This window comes from Copidosoma floridanum, unplaced genomic scaffold (assembly GCF_036245765.1).
Source record: "Copidosoma floridanum isolate Cflo_tuat_1 unplaced genomic scaffold, Cflo_Japanese_pri ptg000009l, whole genome shotgun sequence".
Taxonomy (NCBI): domain Eukaryota; kingdom Metazoa; phylum Arthropoda; class Insecta; order Hymenoptera; family Encyrtidae; genus Copidosoma; species Copidosoma floridanum.
The window spans coordinates 5,252,505-5,269,101 of NW_028321886.1; the positions used below are offsets into that span (position 1 = coordinate 5,252,505).

The 16,597-nt window shown below is 44.8% G+C and overlaps 1 protein-coding gene across 3 annotated transcripts in view; it reads right to left on the reverse strand.

The window, feature by feature from the left end:
• Positions 1-3,569: 3,569 nt before the first annotated feature.
• The window catches only part of nAChRalpha4 (nicotinic acetylcholine receptor alpha4), a 72,581-nt gene continuing 59,553 nt past the window's right edge, over positions 3,570-16,597 (reverse strand). For 2 of the 3 annotated variants that reach the window (XM_014348286.3, XM_089589847.1), the window contains exons 8-11: positions 6,602-6,748; positions 4,752-4,913; positions 4,383-4,653; positions 3,570-4,273 (exon numbers count right to left, since the gene is read on the reverse strand). In XM_014348286.3, coding sequence (XP_014203772.2) covers positions 4,079-4,273; positions 4,383-4,653; positions 4,752-4,913; positions 6,602-6,748 — 775 coding nt within the window. In that variant the 3' untranslated portion in view covers positions 3,570-4,078. The remainder of the gene's footprint in view (positions 4,274-4,382; positions 4,654-4,751; positions 4,914-6,601; positions 6,749-16,597) is intronic. The other variant, XM_089589848.1, reaches the window with a different exon arrangement.

The window sequence follows — 16,597 nt, forward strand, 5'->3', positions numbered from 1 at the left end:
TGACGAACGAGCTTTCCTCGGTTTTTAGCGTTTCATGTCGTTTTTTTTGTTGTTCGTTGCACGCAGCCGACGCCGATTTTCCGCGATTCTCACGCTACATGTACGTGGATACAATACGTGATAGATATATTATTGGTGTGTTATAGGTATAACGTAATAATAGTGCACGAGAAGACTTTTTTTCCTGCTCCTTCGAGTATATCCTCCGGATGAATTTAATATTCGTGCGGAATCGTGGTTTTGTTGAATTATCTGATGTAACAATTACTAGATGCGATAAAAATTCACGAGTGGATATCGGAAAGGTTTGCTGTTGTTTATCGTTTACATGCACCTACGACGGATGCACTTTGCAGCACTTTGGTCGACGTGTATTTTGAAATTTATGTTCGGCTATCTGATATCCCTGCAGGAAATTGTTGGGAGAAATTTTTTAATCGAGAGCTGATGATTATATTCATCGTTTCGGTAACAGTGCCATTAATAATTCATTACCGCAACATGTACAATTGTATTAATTATTGAGCTGCAGGATGTATTCTGCAAACAAACGATCGTTCTTCCGTCGCACGACAAAATTTGGGTGTCGTATTGTTCGTACAATATTTATTGCGTTACACGGATAAAACCATTCATTTGTGGAAGAAGATTTAAAAAATCACCACGATTTTAATAAATACTTTCCTGCTACATTTCACGAAATTTCCATGTCTTCTTTAAATCCCAGTGCTTGTTTATACATATTATTCATACACATATAATCAACAACATCATCGCTTTGGTGTATATATTTAATAATCCTCTATTCGTAAAAATACGTAATATTAAAAAATATGTCCACTATGGGTTTTAACATTACTTTTGACCCACAAAAATTCTCCTAAAAAACTTGCGCAACTTTAGAATTTTCACGTAACAATAATTTAATTTTTTTTTCTTTTTAAACTTCAATGTGATCAATAGCGATCAATACAAGGCCCATGGCAGCGAGTGTCCATATGCACGTGGCAAACTGTCTCATTCTCATATGCCGAGTTTCCGAATCCGTGTATTACAAGTATGTACAAGCTTATCGATGGACTTTTGTTAAAATAAAAATGCATGTGTGTACGTGTGGAAATGTTTACGCATATATACATACATAATCTAAAACACGAGCTATACACCACTAGTAAAAATCTATAATATATTTTCGCAACGTACGTCGGAGTAACGATCATACAAAACATACTATTATATGTATTCGTGGTAATGTGCATATACTTAATATGCATGTACATTTATATATATATATATTATATAAAATTCACATAATGACGTTGGTATGGGAACTAACACATATGCGTCTCTGTTGCATTCCGGAAATGCATTGACATCGAACGAGACCATATACGCTCGCGTGATGGCTCCTCGTGTTGCGGCCAACACATTTCGGGAGTCGATGAAACTTTCCAAGTATATTTTCGTCCTTTTCATCGGTTTTCCCTCGTGAAAACCCCCAAAGGCATCCAAATCTTTCGCTACAACTTTACAATCATAGACCCTCACTCTCCCTATCCATTATTGTATGTGTATATGTATACTTTTTTCCGTTTTTTCTCCCTTACAAGAACCATAAATTTGCTCGTAGAGTTTTTTTTTTTTTTTTTTTCATCTTTCATAAAAAAATTTTCAATCATCTCCCGAAATTCTTTAAATACTAAAATAAACGTCCCTCTTGTCAATTTACCGTATTTTTCCATTGTATTTCCAAATATCAACCCGAGTATTGACTATTTCTCAATTATTTCCCGAAAACTTGTAAACGGTACAAAAAAGGCAAACTCATGTCGTACATTTAATCACTATGTTTGTAAAACGGCGCGGTCAAAAGTTAAAAAGTCTCGCTCAAATACGGCAAAAAGTGACAAAGTTGCGTTCATTGCGGTTTTGGAAAAAATGTTGAAATATATATTGATCCTCGAGTCTCGAGACACATTGCTTTCATTCGTATCAGTCGCGTCGATGCTGTTTCACACGCATCGAGAGTAAATTAATAGTTTACAGCAATTACGAGTAATGGTAATTCAAATGATCAAATTACTCGCTAATTATCAAATGTTGATGCAAATTATGAAATACATACATAGCTTTTTTTTTTTTTTTTTTTTTTTTTTTTCTTACGTATATAATAAACAGTGGCAGCTTTCGCATTAAAATTCCGGAACGATGGGCATATTCACTCTGATGGGTTTGCGTGTGGAAAGGTTATTTCGATTACTTGGAAAAAAATGATGGTACGTAAGTACGAGCGGCGAACGGGGGGTGTGGGGGAGGTAAAGTAGAGGAAAACGAAGGGACAGGAAGAGCGGAAAGAGGACACAGGGCGGGGCCGAGGGGGAAGAAATATATTGTTGGCACAGATTGAGAGCAGAAATTTATACGACGGAAATTCGCACGCGGTGACACACTGTGCGAGATAAAACGTGCAATTTCTTGATTTCACGTCGTAGTCGGTGGAGAGAAAACGCTTTTGCGACATATCGCTCATATTGGTTATTTCATCCGTATTTTGGAAAATTTCATTTCTTAAGTTTTATTTTTTTCAATTTTGTAAGTGCACGTGTTTTGTTTTTCAATTTTATTCTTCGGTGATTATTCGACATCTATAAGGTTAATAAAAATAAAAATACTTAGATTTTTTTTGTTGAAACGCGACCTTTTTTTCAAATAAATATCTCATCTCAGAGAGTTGAAAAGTCGTTTTCTCTCACCAACACCTATTTATAGATAATAGGTAAGATCGGGTTGGAAATAGTATATCAGGATACGTGCCTTGGTCGTCGTATACGAAGCGCCACGCAAAGTAATTATTTTTCCAGCATATCTATCTCTCTTTGTGTTTTCGTAAAAATTTCCACACCTAGGAATAATAATTATTTCAACGGAGATTCACACAGCGTCAAACTCTCGTTATGATACAGGTTTCAAACTGTACTCCGGACGTTTTTATTTTTACACTATAATTACACTCAGACATAGGCGTCCCTCGTTCTTTGTTTTTTTTTTTTTTTTTTTTTTTTTAATTTTTTTAATTTTTAACAAACGCTTCTGTCAAAGAGTCAATTGTACATGTTGGTGGCGTGCTTCCCTTCGGTGTAATAACACTAACTCTAATTTTACATTGCGTACACTGAATATAATATATTTATGATTTCCATACTCATCTCGTCGTAAACGTTTTTCCCTTTCATTTCAAATATATTTACAATATTTTTATTGTTATTAATATTTTTATTCTCTTTTTTTAACATTTCCTTTTTTTCCATTCTAACTCTAATATACATTATATATTTTAAAAATTTTCAACAGTTAATTATTAACACATGGCTTTTTGATCCTTTTATTATTATGTAGAACATTATCATCATCATCATCATTATCGATATTATTATTATTATTTTTATTATTATTAATATGCTTTAATAACGTTTATTAATATTTTCCAGTTATATCATTTGTTATTATTGTTATTATTAGCGTTTAATATTTAATCATCATCTTTATTATAATTTTCATTATATTATTATTATTGTTATCGTTATAGTAATTATTTATTCTCTTGACGAGTGAAAATAAAAACAATTTAATTATATCGATTTTGTTAACGAATGATCAATGATTTATGTGCTATTTCATCTACCTACATATCGTTATACACATAAATACGGCATTACGTTGTCTCTCTCTACTGTTATAACGACGAATCCATCCAACTTTTTGATTTTATTTTATGCAATTTTTGTTTGTTTTTTTGTTTGTTTTTGTTTCATCGCATGCTACGCTTGAATTTCTGTTTTCTTAAGAAAATAATACGCCCCGGTTAGCAGCGAAAACACAACTCGAGCACCAACGACGCCTCGAAAGGAGAAACGCAAGAAAAAAAAGGGGGGGGGGAGGGGGTGGGCGCAAATTTCAGCGACAAGTTACCTGAGTCGTGTCGCACTCGCGCGATCTTCCGCTCGAACCAAGGCAGCACCAACAGAGCAGAGCGAAGAAGAAGAAGAAGAGGAGGAGGAGGAGGAGGAGGTGGGTCGATTTACTGGGGTGGCGGGCACTTGACGATCGTCGTCGTCGCGAACTCGCTGAACTTCTTGTCGATAGGAACTCGGTCGTCGTAGAGAGTCGGCGCCTGCAGGATGATGCCCGCCGTACCTACGAGCACCGCCAGAGTAAAGATCCAGAGGAACAGCCGGTCCAGCACCATCGCCACGTACTTCCAGTCCTCCTTCACCTGCGACCAAACAATAAGCGCGCGCCAAGACGGTCATGGTGTGAAAAAACATCGGTAATTGTGTAGAGATGTTCCCGATGGAAAAAAGAAAGAAAAAAAACAAACTGACCTTTGTCGAGTCCTCGAGCATCTTTGTGTGCTCGGCGATGAAGCGCACGCAGATGCAGGACCTGTGCAGCTCGGGCGGGCACTTTGAGTGCGAGAAGGTGGAGGTCGGCCGGAGCACGGGGCTCTTGGTGCCGTCAAGGATGGCAGCCGCCGCCTCCTCGTCCGTTGGCCCGATCTGCAGCTCCTCGCAGTCGGCGTGCAGGGGTAGCCGGGGCAGACTCGGCGTCCCGTGGATCAGACAGCTCCCGCCAAAGTGTGCCCCGTCCACGAGGCTGTTTGGTCGAGAAGTACGTGGGTTGTATAGTTACAAGACAAGTAAGCGCATCGTACGGGTGAATAACCAAAATAATAAAGTTCAGTTGTCCCGTACTTGGAGGGTGAGAGGTCGTCCCTGGACGAGGCGTGGCTATGGAAGCGCTTCGAGGGCGTGAAGTGCTCGTCGACCATGTCGTGGCAGGACGCGTGGTACGGGTAGAAGGATTTGTCCTTGCTGCCCCGCATGCCCCGCATCAGCGCCGCTCTCGATGTAAACCTACGGACAAGCCACATATGCACGTGTACGAGGCACTATACCGTTGAAAGAGCCTGCACTGGTGGACTTTTCGAAAAACATATTCACTCCCAGTGAAATTTTCAACTACAAGTTGCCAACGCGTGCTATGTCTAACTATACGCAATAGAGTTCTGTCCGATACGTGTTGGAAACAGTTACAATGATGGGATATCCTACAATAACCCCGAAAACCAATAAAACCTAATCAAATCAAGCCAAACTTGGTCCAAATAGATCCAGCCAACTAATTACCAGTAAGCTCGCACGCCACCACTGAAGCCCAACGACGCAGAGGTACGTATTTCCCCGAAAATACAGAACAGAACCATCTGTATGCATTTTACTTGTAAGTTGCGCAAACAAAGGAACTTTAGTTCGGTATCACAAAATCAATACCATAAAGTTCTACATGAAATGTTCTAATCTGCTGACAACGGGTATAGAGCCAAGCACTGCCCGGTTTAGTTGTTGGTAACGCGACAGCGCGTATATACACACGTACAACGCTTCGCAACTCTTTCGTCCCCATTTCCTTCTATCCGTTTCAGCGTCTCTTGGAGCCCCCTTCAGCCCCCGCGTTGACTATCGCATGAAACGTAGCAAGAGCACCCGAGAGTGAGAGCGAATCCAGTTAGCGACACCAAGAGGGAAACGGGGGGTTGCAGGCGTGAAAGGGCCCCTGCACCAGTGTGGAGCAGCGTAATTCGGCGAGACTCTCCTCCGGCAGTCGAGTCGAGAGATTGGAGCCTCTCCAACTCACACAATCAGCCGAAGCAGCACAATCGGGCGCACACGCGCGTCCACGTCGCATGATGCATGGAGCCCTCTTTCCCCCTTCCCCTGTCTGTGACCTCGGCCCTTTTTTTCCCTCCCCCCCCGCTCTTTCTCTTTCTCTCGTTTCACCGAGAATCCGGGGCTAGACTCTGTCGCGCGTAGTTATAGTCTCCCATGCGCGGGGCGGAGCTCTGCGATAAATTTCGCGCCACTCTAAATCACGAGGTCGCTCGCTCGAGCAATTGATTCGGAAAAGTTTGACCCCACCTCTCCCCCGTCGCGGTCCCAGTTTTCCGAAGGGCTCAGCTTTCGCTGATGCGGTACACGTGTATACATACGGTACATCACAACGAAACCTCACTTGCATAAGTCGACCGAGCTACGTTGAACCATCTCCGTTTTGTTTCGAATGTTATACGTATATACGTAGGTATACACTCGTTTGGATTTCAATTTGCAGTTTTAAGCTCTCCCATGAGGTAGCATACGTGTGCATAGATTTAGCGTGATTTTTACCACATTGTGACTCACAGCCCCGCGTGCACTGGGACTGCACAGTCGATAAATCCCGCGATAAGAGAAACAACCGCGGTACAACCGTGCATATAATACACGTTTGCGTGGAAAACAAATGTACAGGAGGAGTTATGGATCTGTGGTGTTTCGAGCCCCTTCGAGGCTCGGCTAAAGTAGAACAAGTCGAGTGCGGTCGGACGCGCACAAATATGCACGGTGCAACAGCCAAAACAACGAGAGCTTTGGTAAGTAGTAATGCGCGGGTATAACGAGTGCAGAAAAGAGTAATCAATCACAAAACGCCAGCGACAAAACCACGCTTGCATCAATACATACATACGCAACGCGTGACATGCAGTTAATGCACGAGTACTTACCTCGTGGGCTCGAACTTGTACTGGGGCCTCCGCATGACGAGGAGCCTCGGGAGTATGTGTATGAAGACCCGTTTGACCCAGGGCGCCATTTTGTGGGTCTGCGGCGAGCGGAAGTGGACGTTCAGGACGACCACGGTGACGCATATGCTGAAACCAGAGGTAAAACGTCACTCGCGTCCAGCTATAGGAACGGCCCTGTATCCGAGTATGTGTGTGTGTGTGGAATTGCTCGCGATGGCATCTCAGCAGCGGTGTGCTCCGTCTGGTTTATTTTCTCGCCGGGTTTGCGGTCGCGGTGTGTACATTTAGTGCCGATGAGAGAGAGTGAGGGAAGGACCCGACGCGGTGCGGTCGTTATTTTGTATATTAAACGGCTCGCGCGGGGATGGATGGGATTGGATTTCCGAATGGCGTCGGGGCTGGTTGTTCGTGGTTGTTCGATGATTGTTTATACATCCCTTTGCTTCTGGTTTCAACCAAGAGTTACATTCTCGGCTAATCGTTTGTCTGTCTACGATAAACACGGTCTGACCAAAATCGTCTTTTACTACTTTAAACTAAATGCATGTTATTGGGAGGGAAGAAAAAATGTACACGAAAGCCTCTGCTTTTTTTTTAATTAAAATGCACATCGTCGCAAAAAAGAGCGAGGCAACGGGAAAAGTATAATGGGGAAACAAGTTGGTTCGGTGAAAAAGAAAATGCCTTATTTTACGCAATTTAATTGGCGTCGGGAGAGCACTGCCGCGCGGTACGCCCAACCCACCTCGAGCGCTATTTTCCATCTCCTCTCTCGTTTTTATTCTTCGAGCTTCTCGATACGTTTCCACTCGCTCTAAATTGCCCTTTTTTTTCTCTTCCCCTACAGCCTCCCGTGACACTTTTCGCGCTCTCCCCGAGTGTTTTCCAATGAATCCTAGCTCGGACTTTTTGTTTTTTTCAACATCCCTCATCAGGTGTCCGCATTGACGATTACACGCCACCAAGTGCCCAGGATTTTTTTCCTCCCACTGGTAGATCGTAACGACCTTTGAGCGATGAAAAAAGTGTTCTTTTACTGTAATAGGAAGGGGGGTGAGAAAGGAAGACTTTTTACCGGCTACAGGTTTCAAGTGTCACTCACGGGCACAAAACCTTTTAAAGCATGCAAATCGGCCAATCTCGCCTCCACGCTTGGATCCTAGTTTATGGGGTATATCCGTAGGGTGTGCAGTGTGGGGGGCGAAAACCCATCCATGCCCCAAGATATGTCCCATTATCTCGACGGGTGAGCTGTGCGGTATGTAAGCTTACCATTCGACGGCCAATGAGCCAGCGATGATAGCAACAGAAACGTCCGAGCGCGTTGACGCGTATCAGAGTCGAGTCACCTGCAACGGACAGGCTCTACTTTCACGGGGACGAATTCGTTCCAGGGCCATTTCTCTCGATCGATCCTCCTCTCCTCACCCAACTCACTCGCCTACTATCATGAATATAATCTCTCGCAAAGGAGAGGTGTGGAGCCCGTAGCTGCGAAATATTTACGTGGATGTATAGGTACACGTATAAACCGCAACGGGCACGTTATATAGCAAGAGAAGGCGAAGCGCGTTTGCTCATGAACGGCACACACACGTAACGCTCGGCGCTCTGGCGTACATATTCTCGTTGCGAAATAAATCAATGCAGCTACACGCGAGAGGGCTTGGTGAGCGCGGGCTCTTGTTTCCAGTTGTATGTGTACACGGGCTTAGTGCCTTACAGGTACACGTATATAAATATATAATACATCAAAGGTATACCTTTCTCGTACTAACTATGTACCGTCGACGGTCCAACCAACATTGTTCTCGGTGAAATGAAATCATCTTAATTTTTTCACATTTTCCGGTACGTTTGCTTTTCAATTAATGTAACGGGGGAGGCACTGAAATCGGAATTATAAGAGCGGAATATCTTTGGGCGTAAAGAGCACTCGAGCTGATGGATGGACGATCGATTCAACTGGAGGAAAGGAGGGAGGGACCGATTTGATCGACGACGCTGGAAAGTCATCACGCGGAGCTGCAAAAAGGGGGATCAGTGCAGTGCAGATTTCCGATCAGAAAAGAGGCAGCTGAGATCCTCGGGGTCTCCGAGGAGAAAGCGTCGAGCGGACGAGCTTATTTTTCCAGTGCTCCGCTTTGGACGCGTATAATTATTTTACCTCCGCCACGTACACGGCTTCGATTAGCTCCCAAGCACGTGGCCATAGTTTTTAAACTTGACAAATAATTAAATCACGATTTTCTCGCTACGAGGTTTAGGTTAAAAAGCCAAAATCTGTCGCATCAAGTAGAACAAGCCCGTTTTGGTCAGACGGGCGAGGTGCATGCATTAGGCAACCGATGCTCCACCTACTTTTTTTTTGTCCCTTGTTACGTGAGTGTTTTTCTCACATACACATTGCTCCTTCGTTTCATATTTTTTCCACGCTCGAGTCACGCACACACGTGAATTTCTCATCTGGAAACAATTAACTGTTGCGGGAAAGCCCGTTCGCTGTCGACTTTACGTCCAAGAGACCTTTGCAGGGAGTCGGTATAAAGGGCTCTCGAGAGACCCGAGCTGAACTATTCCATGTAGATGTGTCTCGCGGCCCGAGAATATCGTCAATGGTTGCAAGTACCGAGGAGGTAATATGTAATGGGATTGATATCGTAAAATTACGCGCTCGAGATTCAGATGTTTATAACAATAAGCTCCTTCAACGTGTACATTTTGCCCCTTTCCATCGTAGTATAGGTAGACCCCAGCCCCATTCATCCAAAGAACCGAACAAATTCACGGATGGAAACACGCACACGCATACCAGTACGCATCGCGGGTAAAGGAGCTTGGTCCCATAAATCAAAAGTTCCTTCCTATACCCGAGAGCACTCCAGATTCCGCTCTCCTCCTCTGCGCGCCATTCTTCGCATCAGCGCATTATACTGCCGCCTCGGTGCTGTCGCTGAATACACCTATCCGAGGGATCTTGCCGGGCAAGACCAGGATGACTGGCAAGTTTTTTCGCTCTCCACGCTGACGTGACAAATGAACTTTTGCACTCGGCCCTGCTCTTTCTCTATCTCTGGTGGCGTGTGTACGAGCGCGTGTTGTGTCATACGTGCGGGCAGCGGAAATTCGCCCTTCACGGCTTTGGCTTTCGGCTCGAGTGCCCCTATTTTTCGGAACGCGGTGTCCCAACATCGCCGAGACCGGTGGAAGCTCGAGGGGCTGTTTTTCCGGGGTGCAAGTTGTTCGCTCGGTCGATTTTTCCGCAGTTGACTGTCGACAAGGGCCCAAGAACATGGAGTTGACAACGAGAGCCACACCGAAAATCAGTTGATAATGATCCCTCGTCGTGATTGTCGAGCAAAGTTGGCCGTTGCGTCGTCGAACACTTGAGTTAGTCTCGAGTTTGAAAGTTGCACGGCCGAGCTCGGACTTGGCAGGAATAAGAGAGAAGGCGCGTGTATATATTCAAAGGGAGGAAAGAAGCCGTGGGAGGTAATTAAAAGTACGAACGGAGAAGTGCCCGATGGAGCCTATACCATCGCTCTTTTTGTGTAAACAGTGGTAGGAGTAAGAGGGGGCGATTAGAGTTGGAATAAGAAAGAGGAGGTCTGTAGAAGACGTGAAACGTTAATCGTCGAGTCGACTTTTTTCCCTCTCTCTCTCTTTGGACTACGTGCGAGGAGTTTTTATTCATACGCTCGCGCGAGGAAGTGTGGTTTGTTAAAACCAGCAACGCAGTAACCTTTGAGGCATCTTTTTTTTTTTTTTTTCAAGGCTAAAAGTATACAGCTTCTTCCAACGATAAGGATAAAGTGCTGTGCGATTTAGACGGCAGGAGCAAAAAACTCGCCTCGTTTCGGTAAGTGTCGCGTTTCATTTCCCTCCCCGCGACCTTCCCCCCCCTCGTCCTCTACCACCCCTTGGGCTCTCGTTCTTTCCCCGGGAAATTGTGAGAGCTCCATCTATCTCGAGAACCAGCGCAGAGCGCGCATCCACTCGCAGGTTGCATTCAGCGCACGTCGTGGCCTAAAACGACCCTCGTATCCTTGGGGATCCGGGGGGTGAGTCGAGCGCGAAGGAAAATAAAAGCAGGGCAAGGCTCGGCCGATGACAGGACCGATGGATCGTGAGCAAAATCACTGCGTTGGCTGCACATCGGCTCGCGTCCACACGTACACGGGAGCTTGTACCTACACCTGTATTATGAATCAACGCTCCGTCTGACCACAGCGGCACCTGTACTACTGAAAACGGGATTATGTACTGTACCAGGCGAGAGAGGACTCAAATGCGATTTTTGGACACACGGTGGAGAGATAAAGGGATCCTTGACCTGATTTTGCTTTTAAATCTCGACCAAGTCTATTTTTTTCCTCCTACCAACACTGTACGGCTTTACGGACAAAGGCGATTATTCGCTCGGTGCGGTGGGAATGTATTGGAAGGCCAGCCAGATCAACGACCTTTTTTTAAAGCCATTCAAGGCGTTTTGCTTCATTTTTCGCGCTAATCTGGGTGTTGCTTGAAAATTGACAAAAAAAAAAAAAAATTTCTAGTACGCCCATAATGCGTGCCAGTGTATGACACTTGTTCTCGACTAATCGTGGAATAATCGATTTTTTTGTTGACCCAATCTCGATGGATGCCCCGAATTTCCGAAATTGAAGAGCCAAAGTGCTCTTCCTTCCCATTTTCGAAAAGTCTCAGGCGTTGAGGTGACGCGCGAATTTAAAAACGCATTCATGTTGCGAGAACGACCCACCTCCCAAAAAGCAATTTCGTATAACCCAACCATCGGTCCGTGTCTTTTTTTTCACGACGAAATCATGACGCAATATATTTTTCACGGCGCACAGCAGCTAGAATTTTTCCGCGAAAGATCCACAACGTGAATCAGCAAAAGATCGGGTCGATAAATCTCACCGCGACGTCTCCCACACACGACAGTTCAAAGAAGATCATCCGCCTCGTCATTACGGCTCGAATGGACGAAAAAAAAGTCACGGATAAAAGTCCCCCCCGTTTATTACCCCTTGCTAATCCCCAGAGAGGAAAACGCCGTGAAACACGAAGCAATTGCCTCGTGCGTGTATATATACATATACGGCCATCATGATTGCGCCGAGACTTTTACCTTTACGGCCTACGCGCCTCGCGCCCAACTTTTTATCTGCCCCCTTCCTTCCGCGCTTACGTTTACATCCAGCCACGCTGTTTTTACGAGGCATTCCATTCTACCTGACCCGGGTTTAACAGTCATACCTCGGTGAAATAGACCATAAAATTTCCCGCTAGCAACTTTTGGACGAATCGCACGTACAGCATCGACTCGAAGCACCTGCGCGATATATATCCTTCGCGAATCGGTCCGGATGATGTAAATACGGGAGAAATCGGTCAATCGCTCATCCCCCGCGATATTTTTCCCAACGGAAGAAACGCTCGCAAAGAAGCCATCGACTAAGGGTGGTGGCGTTGACTGTAACCCTTGGGGGCACTTTTTAAGAGACGCCTCGGGTGGAAGGAGAACAAACAGGGAAATAAACGGCGCTGAGAGGGCTATTTCATCCTCGCGGTCATTATCCACAGAGCCGGTGTATAAATGCCTGGGATCACGAGAAGCCAGCAGTGCGGCTCTTCGTTATTAATTATAAACGGGACGCGGCCATTTTTTTCATTTCAGCTTGGGAGCCGCGTGTATCTCGGGAGCAAAGAGCCGTAAAGGGGAGGGGGGGGGCACATCTCCCGCTGGAAAGGATGACCGAGGCGTGAAGAGTTTATAAAGTGGTGACGACACAATGGCCGTTTCGTAAGCCCGACACGCTCGCCGTGCACGAGGGGGAGAAAGAGCGGGAGCGACGCCAGGGCTTGGTATTCTCCATCTATAGCTAGATACGGAGAATTAAATACGGAGGAAGATCGAGGGGGAGCCGTATATTTGTGTTTGCCTTTGGGATACACAACTGTGGGGTGTGTGGGTGTGTGCGTTATACCGAGGCTTTGGAGGAAAACAGCGCTATCTTGATTTCGAGTTTGAAAAAGGTGCCATATATGGGGGAGGAAGAGAGAACGTTTGTTTTGTCCTCTTTAAGCTGGACTGCTCGACAGGAGGGCTTTGTACCGTTGGTATGTATAAAATGGATATCGAATGTGATACGTAGTTATCTAGGGTTTGTAAGTCATGAGTGAAATTTCAATGATTTGAATGCGTACGCTGGGTTTTGTTGCTCCACATATCCCCTTTTTTTGTGATTGACGGTCATTCGCATCCGATATTTCGTTTTGCCGTTATTCTGTTGGTGCACATACTACAGTTGGTGCTGATTCGATGCACGCGCTTGTGTTTTCTGTTCACGTTATTTACGTCACTTCCAGGCGGGATGTACAATTTCAAGGATGACAGAACAAATTATATCGGTTTCATCCTGTCTATGGAAGTAAAAATATCAGTTTTGGGGTCACGTTAACGGAAAAATGAAACAAAAAACATCCCCGACGAATTGGGTTTTCTTTTTTTCTTTTTTTTTTTTTTTTTTTTTTTTTATGTATTGATTTCTTACTGTTTGCAGGGGGAGGAGATAAGTATGGGAAATGACGAAACCGAGCTGACGAGAGGGCGCCAGAAGAGAAATCAGAGCTCTTACCACGAGGGCCCTTACCGCCCTGAGGAAATCTACCTTGTTGTTATCGGCTCGATTTCGTTACTCACCGTGTCCCCACGTACACGCACGCTCATTTTTCATAGTATCGGAACCGAGGAGTTTGACAGGAAATTAAAGAGAGAGCGGGTACGAGGCTTTTAACGGAGGTCCCCCCTGCAGAGCGAGACCCCAACTATTATACACACCCACACGCACACACGATTCACGGGATGGAGCTGCAAAAAGCCCAAAGATCAGATACACGCTTTCTCTCAAACTTGATCTGGACAACGAGGTTTTCTCAGTCTTCATTCACGAACCTTTAATTTTTACCCCGGAAAAATATATCTTTGCTGACAATTAACTGAGGGGATTAAAATATTTTCTTGATAAGCCGTTATTATAAGATTACGAGAAGAGCTTTCATTTGAGTCCCAGACGAGTGAAAAAGATCAATCAGATCGAAAGTTACGCACATAACTGAACAGCTCCAACTTTTAACCTGATCAACCTTTTTTTTCTTTTGTTTTAATTTCATCAGTAGATCTCATTTCAAGTAGTTTAGGTCACTTTTTGGTCAGACACCTCAACATTTGAAGCGGAGACATGATTTTCACCTGATTTGATGGAGTTTTTTGTTTTGTTTTAACTTTATCAGTAAATCTCATTTCAAGTAGTTTAGGTCACTTTTTGGTCAGACACCTCAACATTTGAAGCGGAGACATGATTTTCACCTGATTCGATGGGTTTTTGGTTTTGTTTTAACTTAATCAGTAAATCTCATTTCAAGTAGTTTAGATCACTTTTTGGTCAGACGCCTCAACATTTGAAGCGGAGACATGATTTTCACCTGATTTGATGGAGTTTTTTGTTTTGTTTTAACTTAATCAGTAAATCTCATTTCAAGTAGTTTAGATCACTTTTTGGTCAGACGCCTCAACATTTGAAGCGGAGACATGAGTTTCACCTGATTCGATGGATGTTTTTATTTCTGCCACCTGTACTTTTCTCATCTAATGATCTTTCAAGACAAAAATGACGTGTCAACCTCAAGGTACGGCAAATTGGCCATTCCAAGCCGAAGAGCAAAACATGAATTATGGTCCTGATTTTTCGTAGATTTCTCACAAATGATAAATCACGTAAGCCCGTGATTAAGCCAAAAGAAAATACAAGTGAGCAAACGGAGGGGGAGAGAGAGAGATCTCAGTTGAGCATCGTTAAAAAATGTGTCGTCTTGCACGCAGCAAAAGGTCGCTTCGTGCGCGTAGAGGGAAGGGGGAGGGGAGAGGGAAAGCTCGTGTCATCGGTTAATCCGGGTCAGCGGGTCGGCCCGCCACAGAGAGCCGGGAAAGGGAGCTCGAGCCCTCCCGTGCTTCTTCCGCTTCCGGGCGTGGGACATTAATTTCAGAAGAGCATTCTCTCCCCCGCGCCGTACAGCGCTTCTATACTATTTCTCCCTCTCCCATACCCCCTTTTTTTCACCTATACTTACAGCCCCTCTTTCTCTCGCACACACTGTTTCTCTCTTCCTCCGTAGAGAGGAATAATGTAGGGTTTCCTGAACCCCCTCCCCGCCCCCTTTTACACCTTGGAACTTGCGTGTGCGCGAGTCGAGATACGACGAGAAGAAGAAGAAGAAGAAGAAGAAGAAGAAGAAGAAGAAGAAGAGGAGATAAAAAAGCAAGTAGCGGTGGCTTTAATATTAATAGGCTCTTTTGCTTCTACTCTCGTCGTTACCTATGCCTTTCCCTCTCACAGCAAAGCTATAATAAGAGTGGCTCCTGTATACTGCACCTATAATAGTCTCAGGTAAATTTTCACCCCCCACCCCCTCCGCCCTTACTACCTCCACGCGGTTTCTACATTTCCACATAGTAGACAGAGCGCTCGAATGATCAGCGAGGGCTTTTAGCCGTACCATTAGGAATGCTCGAGTATTTAAGCCCCTCCAAACAGATTTTGGATGTTTTCAACTCGTCAACGAGTCGTGCTTCGCATTAGTTGCCTCCGGTTGGAATGTACCAACTCACATTTCTGGCCATTAGTAGGAAAAAAAAAAAATGTGATGGCCCATTAGCTTCCTAATGCGGCGCGTACTTTTGAAAAAGCCATCACCCATATATCATACCATGCACACAGAGGTGTACACATCAATCAGATTTCCATCGCACTTGTGGTGCATATATATGTATCGTATATGTATCGATTGATATATTCACGCCTCATCGGTCTCGAATCGTATGAATAATATACACGTACACGTAGACCTTGGAAAATTCCATCGTCAAGCGATCAAGGACATCATCCTGATGCGAGCAAATAACTCTCGAATAAAAATGGGCAAGATCAATCACGTGAGCTAGACCAATCCGATCGAGCTCATGTATAACACTCGCTTATGTACACATGTACAGGATTATCTGCATTCGCAACTAGCCTATATCTTATCGGTATATAATACGACGTGCGTGCAACGACACCATCGCACTAGGATGCAGGAGAGGGAAACCGGGCGCGCATCCACGCGAGAGATTATTGTGCACACAAGGATGGGTGAGGTCGATGCATGTATACGTCACCCAAGCAACTGTAAGATCAATCGTCGAGATATTTCCGGCCCCCCTCCCTAGCCCCGCTAATGTTTTGTTTGGCGGATGAAAGCAATTTTTTGCGAGTCCATCCACTCGTTTCACGGTTCATTCGCAAAAAAGGCTAATCGCTCACTTCTGAAAAACTCGTACACGGGCTACTTTTGCTTCATCTTCTTCTTCTTTCCTCGTTTGCCGTGGACAAATAAAACAAAAGAGGGTCGCTGGCGCGTCTCCGGCTCCAACTTCGCCTATATGCGCACCTGTGTGGAGCTGACCCCATATATATACTCTTGGAATAAGCTTGGCGAAAGCGCGAGAGCAAAAAACCGTGGAATGTATAAGGTGCTCGATGAGAGCGGGAGGAGTAGGGGGTGGAAAGTTGGTGCCAAGAAAAGTTAGGTAGTGCTCGCGGGCCCGTGAGCGGTGCCCTCTCGAGTGCTCTATACGTGCACGCGGGGCGAACGAGGAGAAAACTTTTTTCCTTTTTTTTTTCTTAGCGCGCCCGTGTATTTTCTTTTTTACGACGGTGCCCGGAAAGCTTTTATCGCACCGGCGTTTCTTTAATTAAAGCAAATATGCGTGCGGGCAGCTATGATTGTGCCAATGTCATATGTGGCAGGCGTTGATGTTACAAACGAGCATGGCACGGTATCCGGGTGATTTTAGTGAGTGTACAATTTTTACTACTGATACTGATACGGCTGAAGTCTTCCGATGACGATTGCAAGGACCTCTGAGTT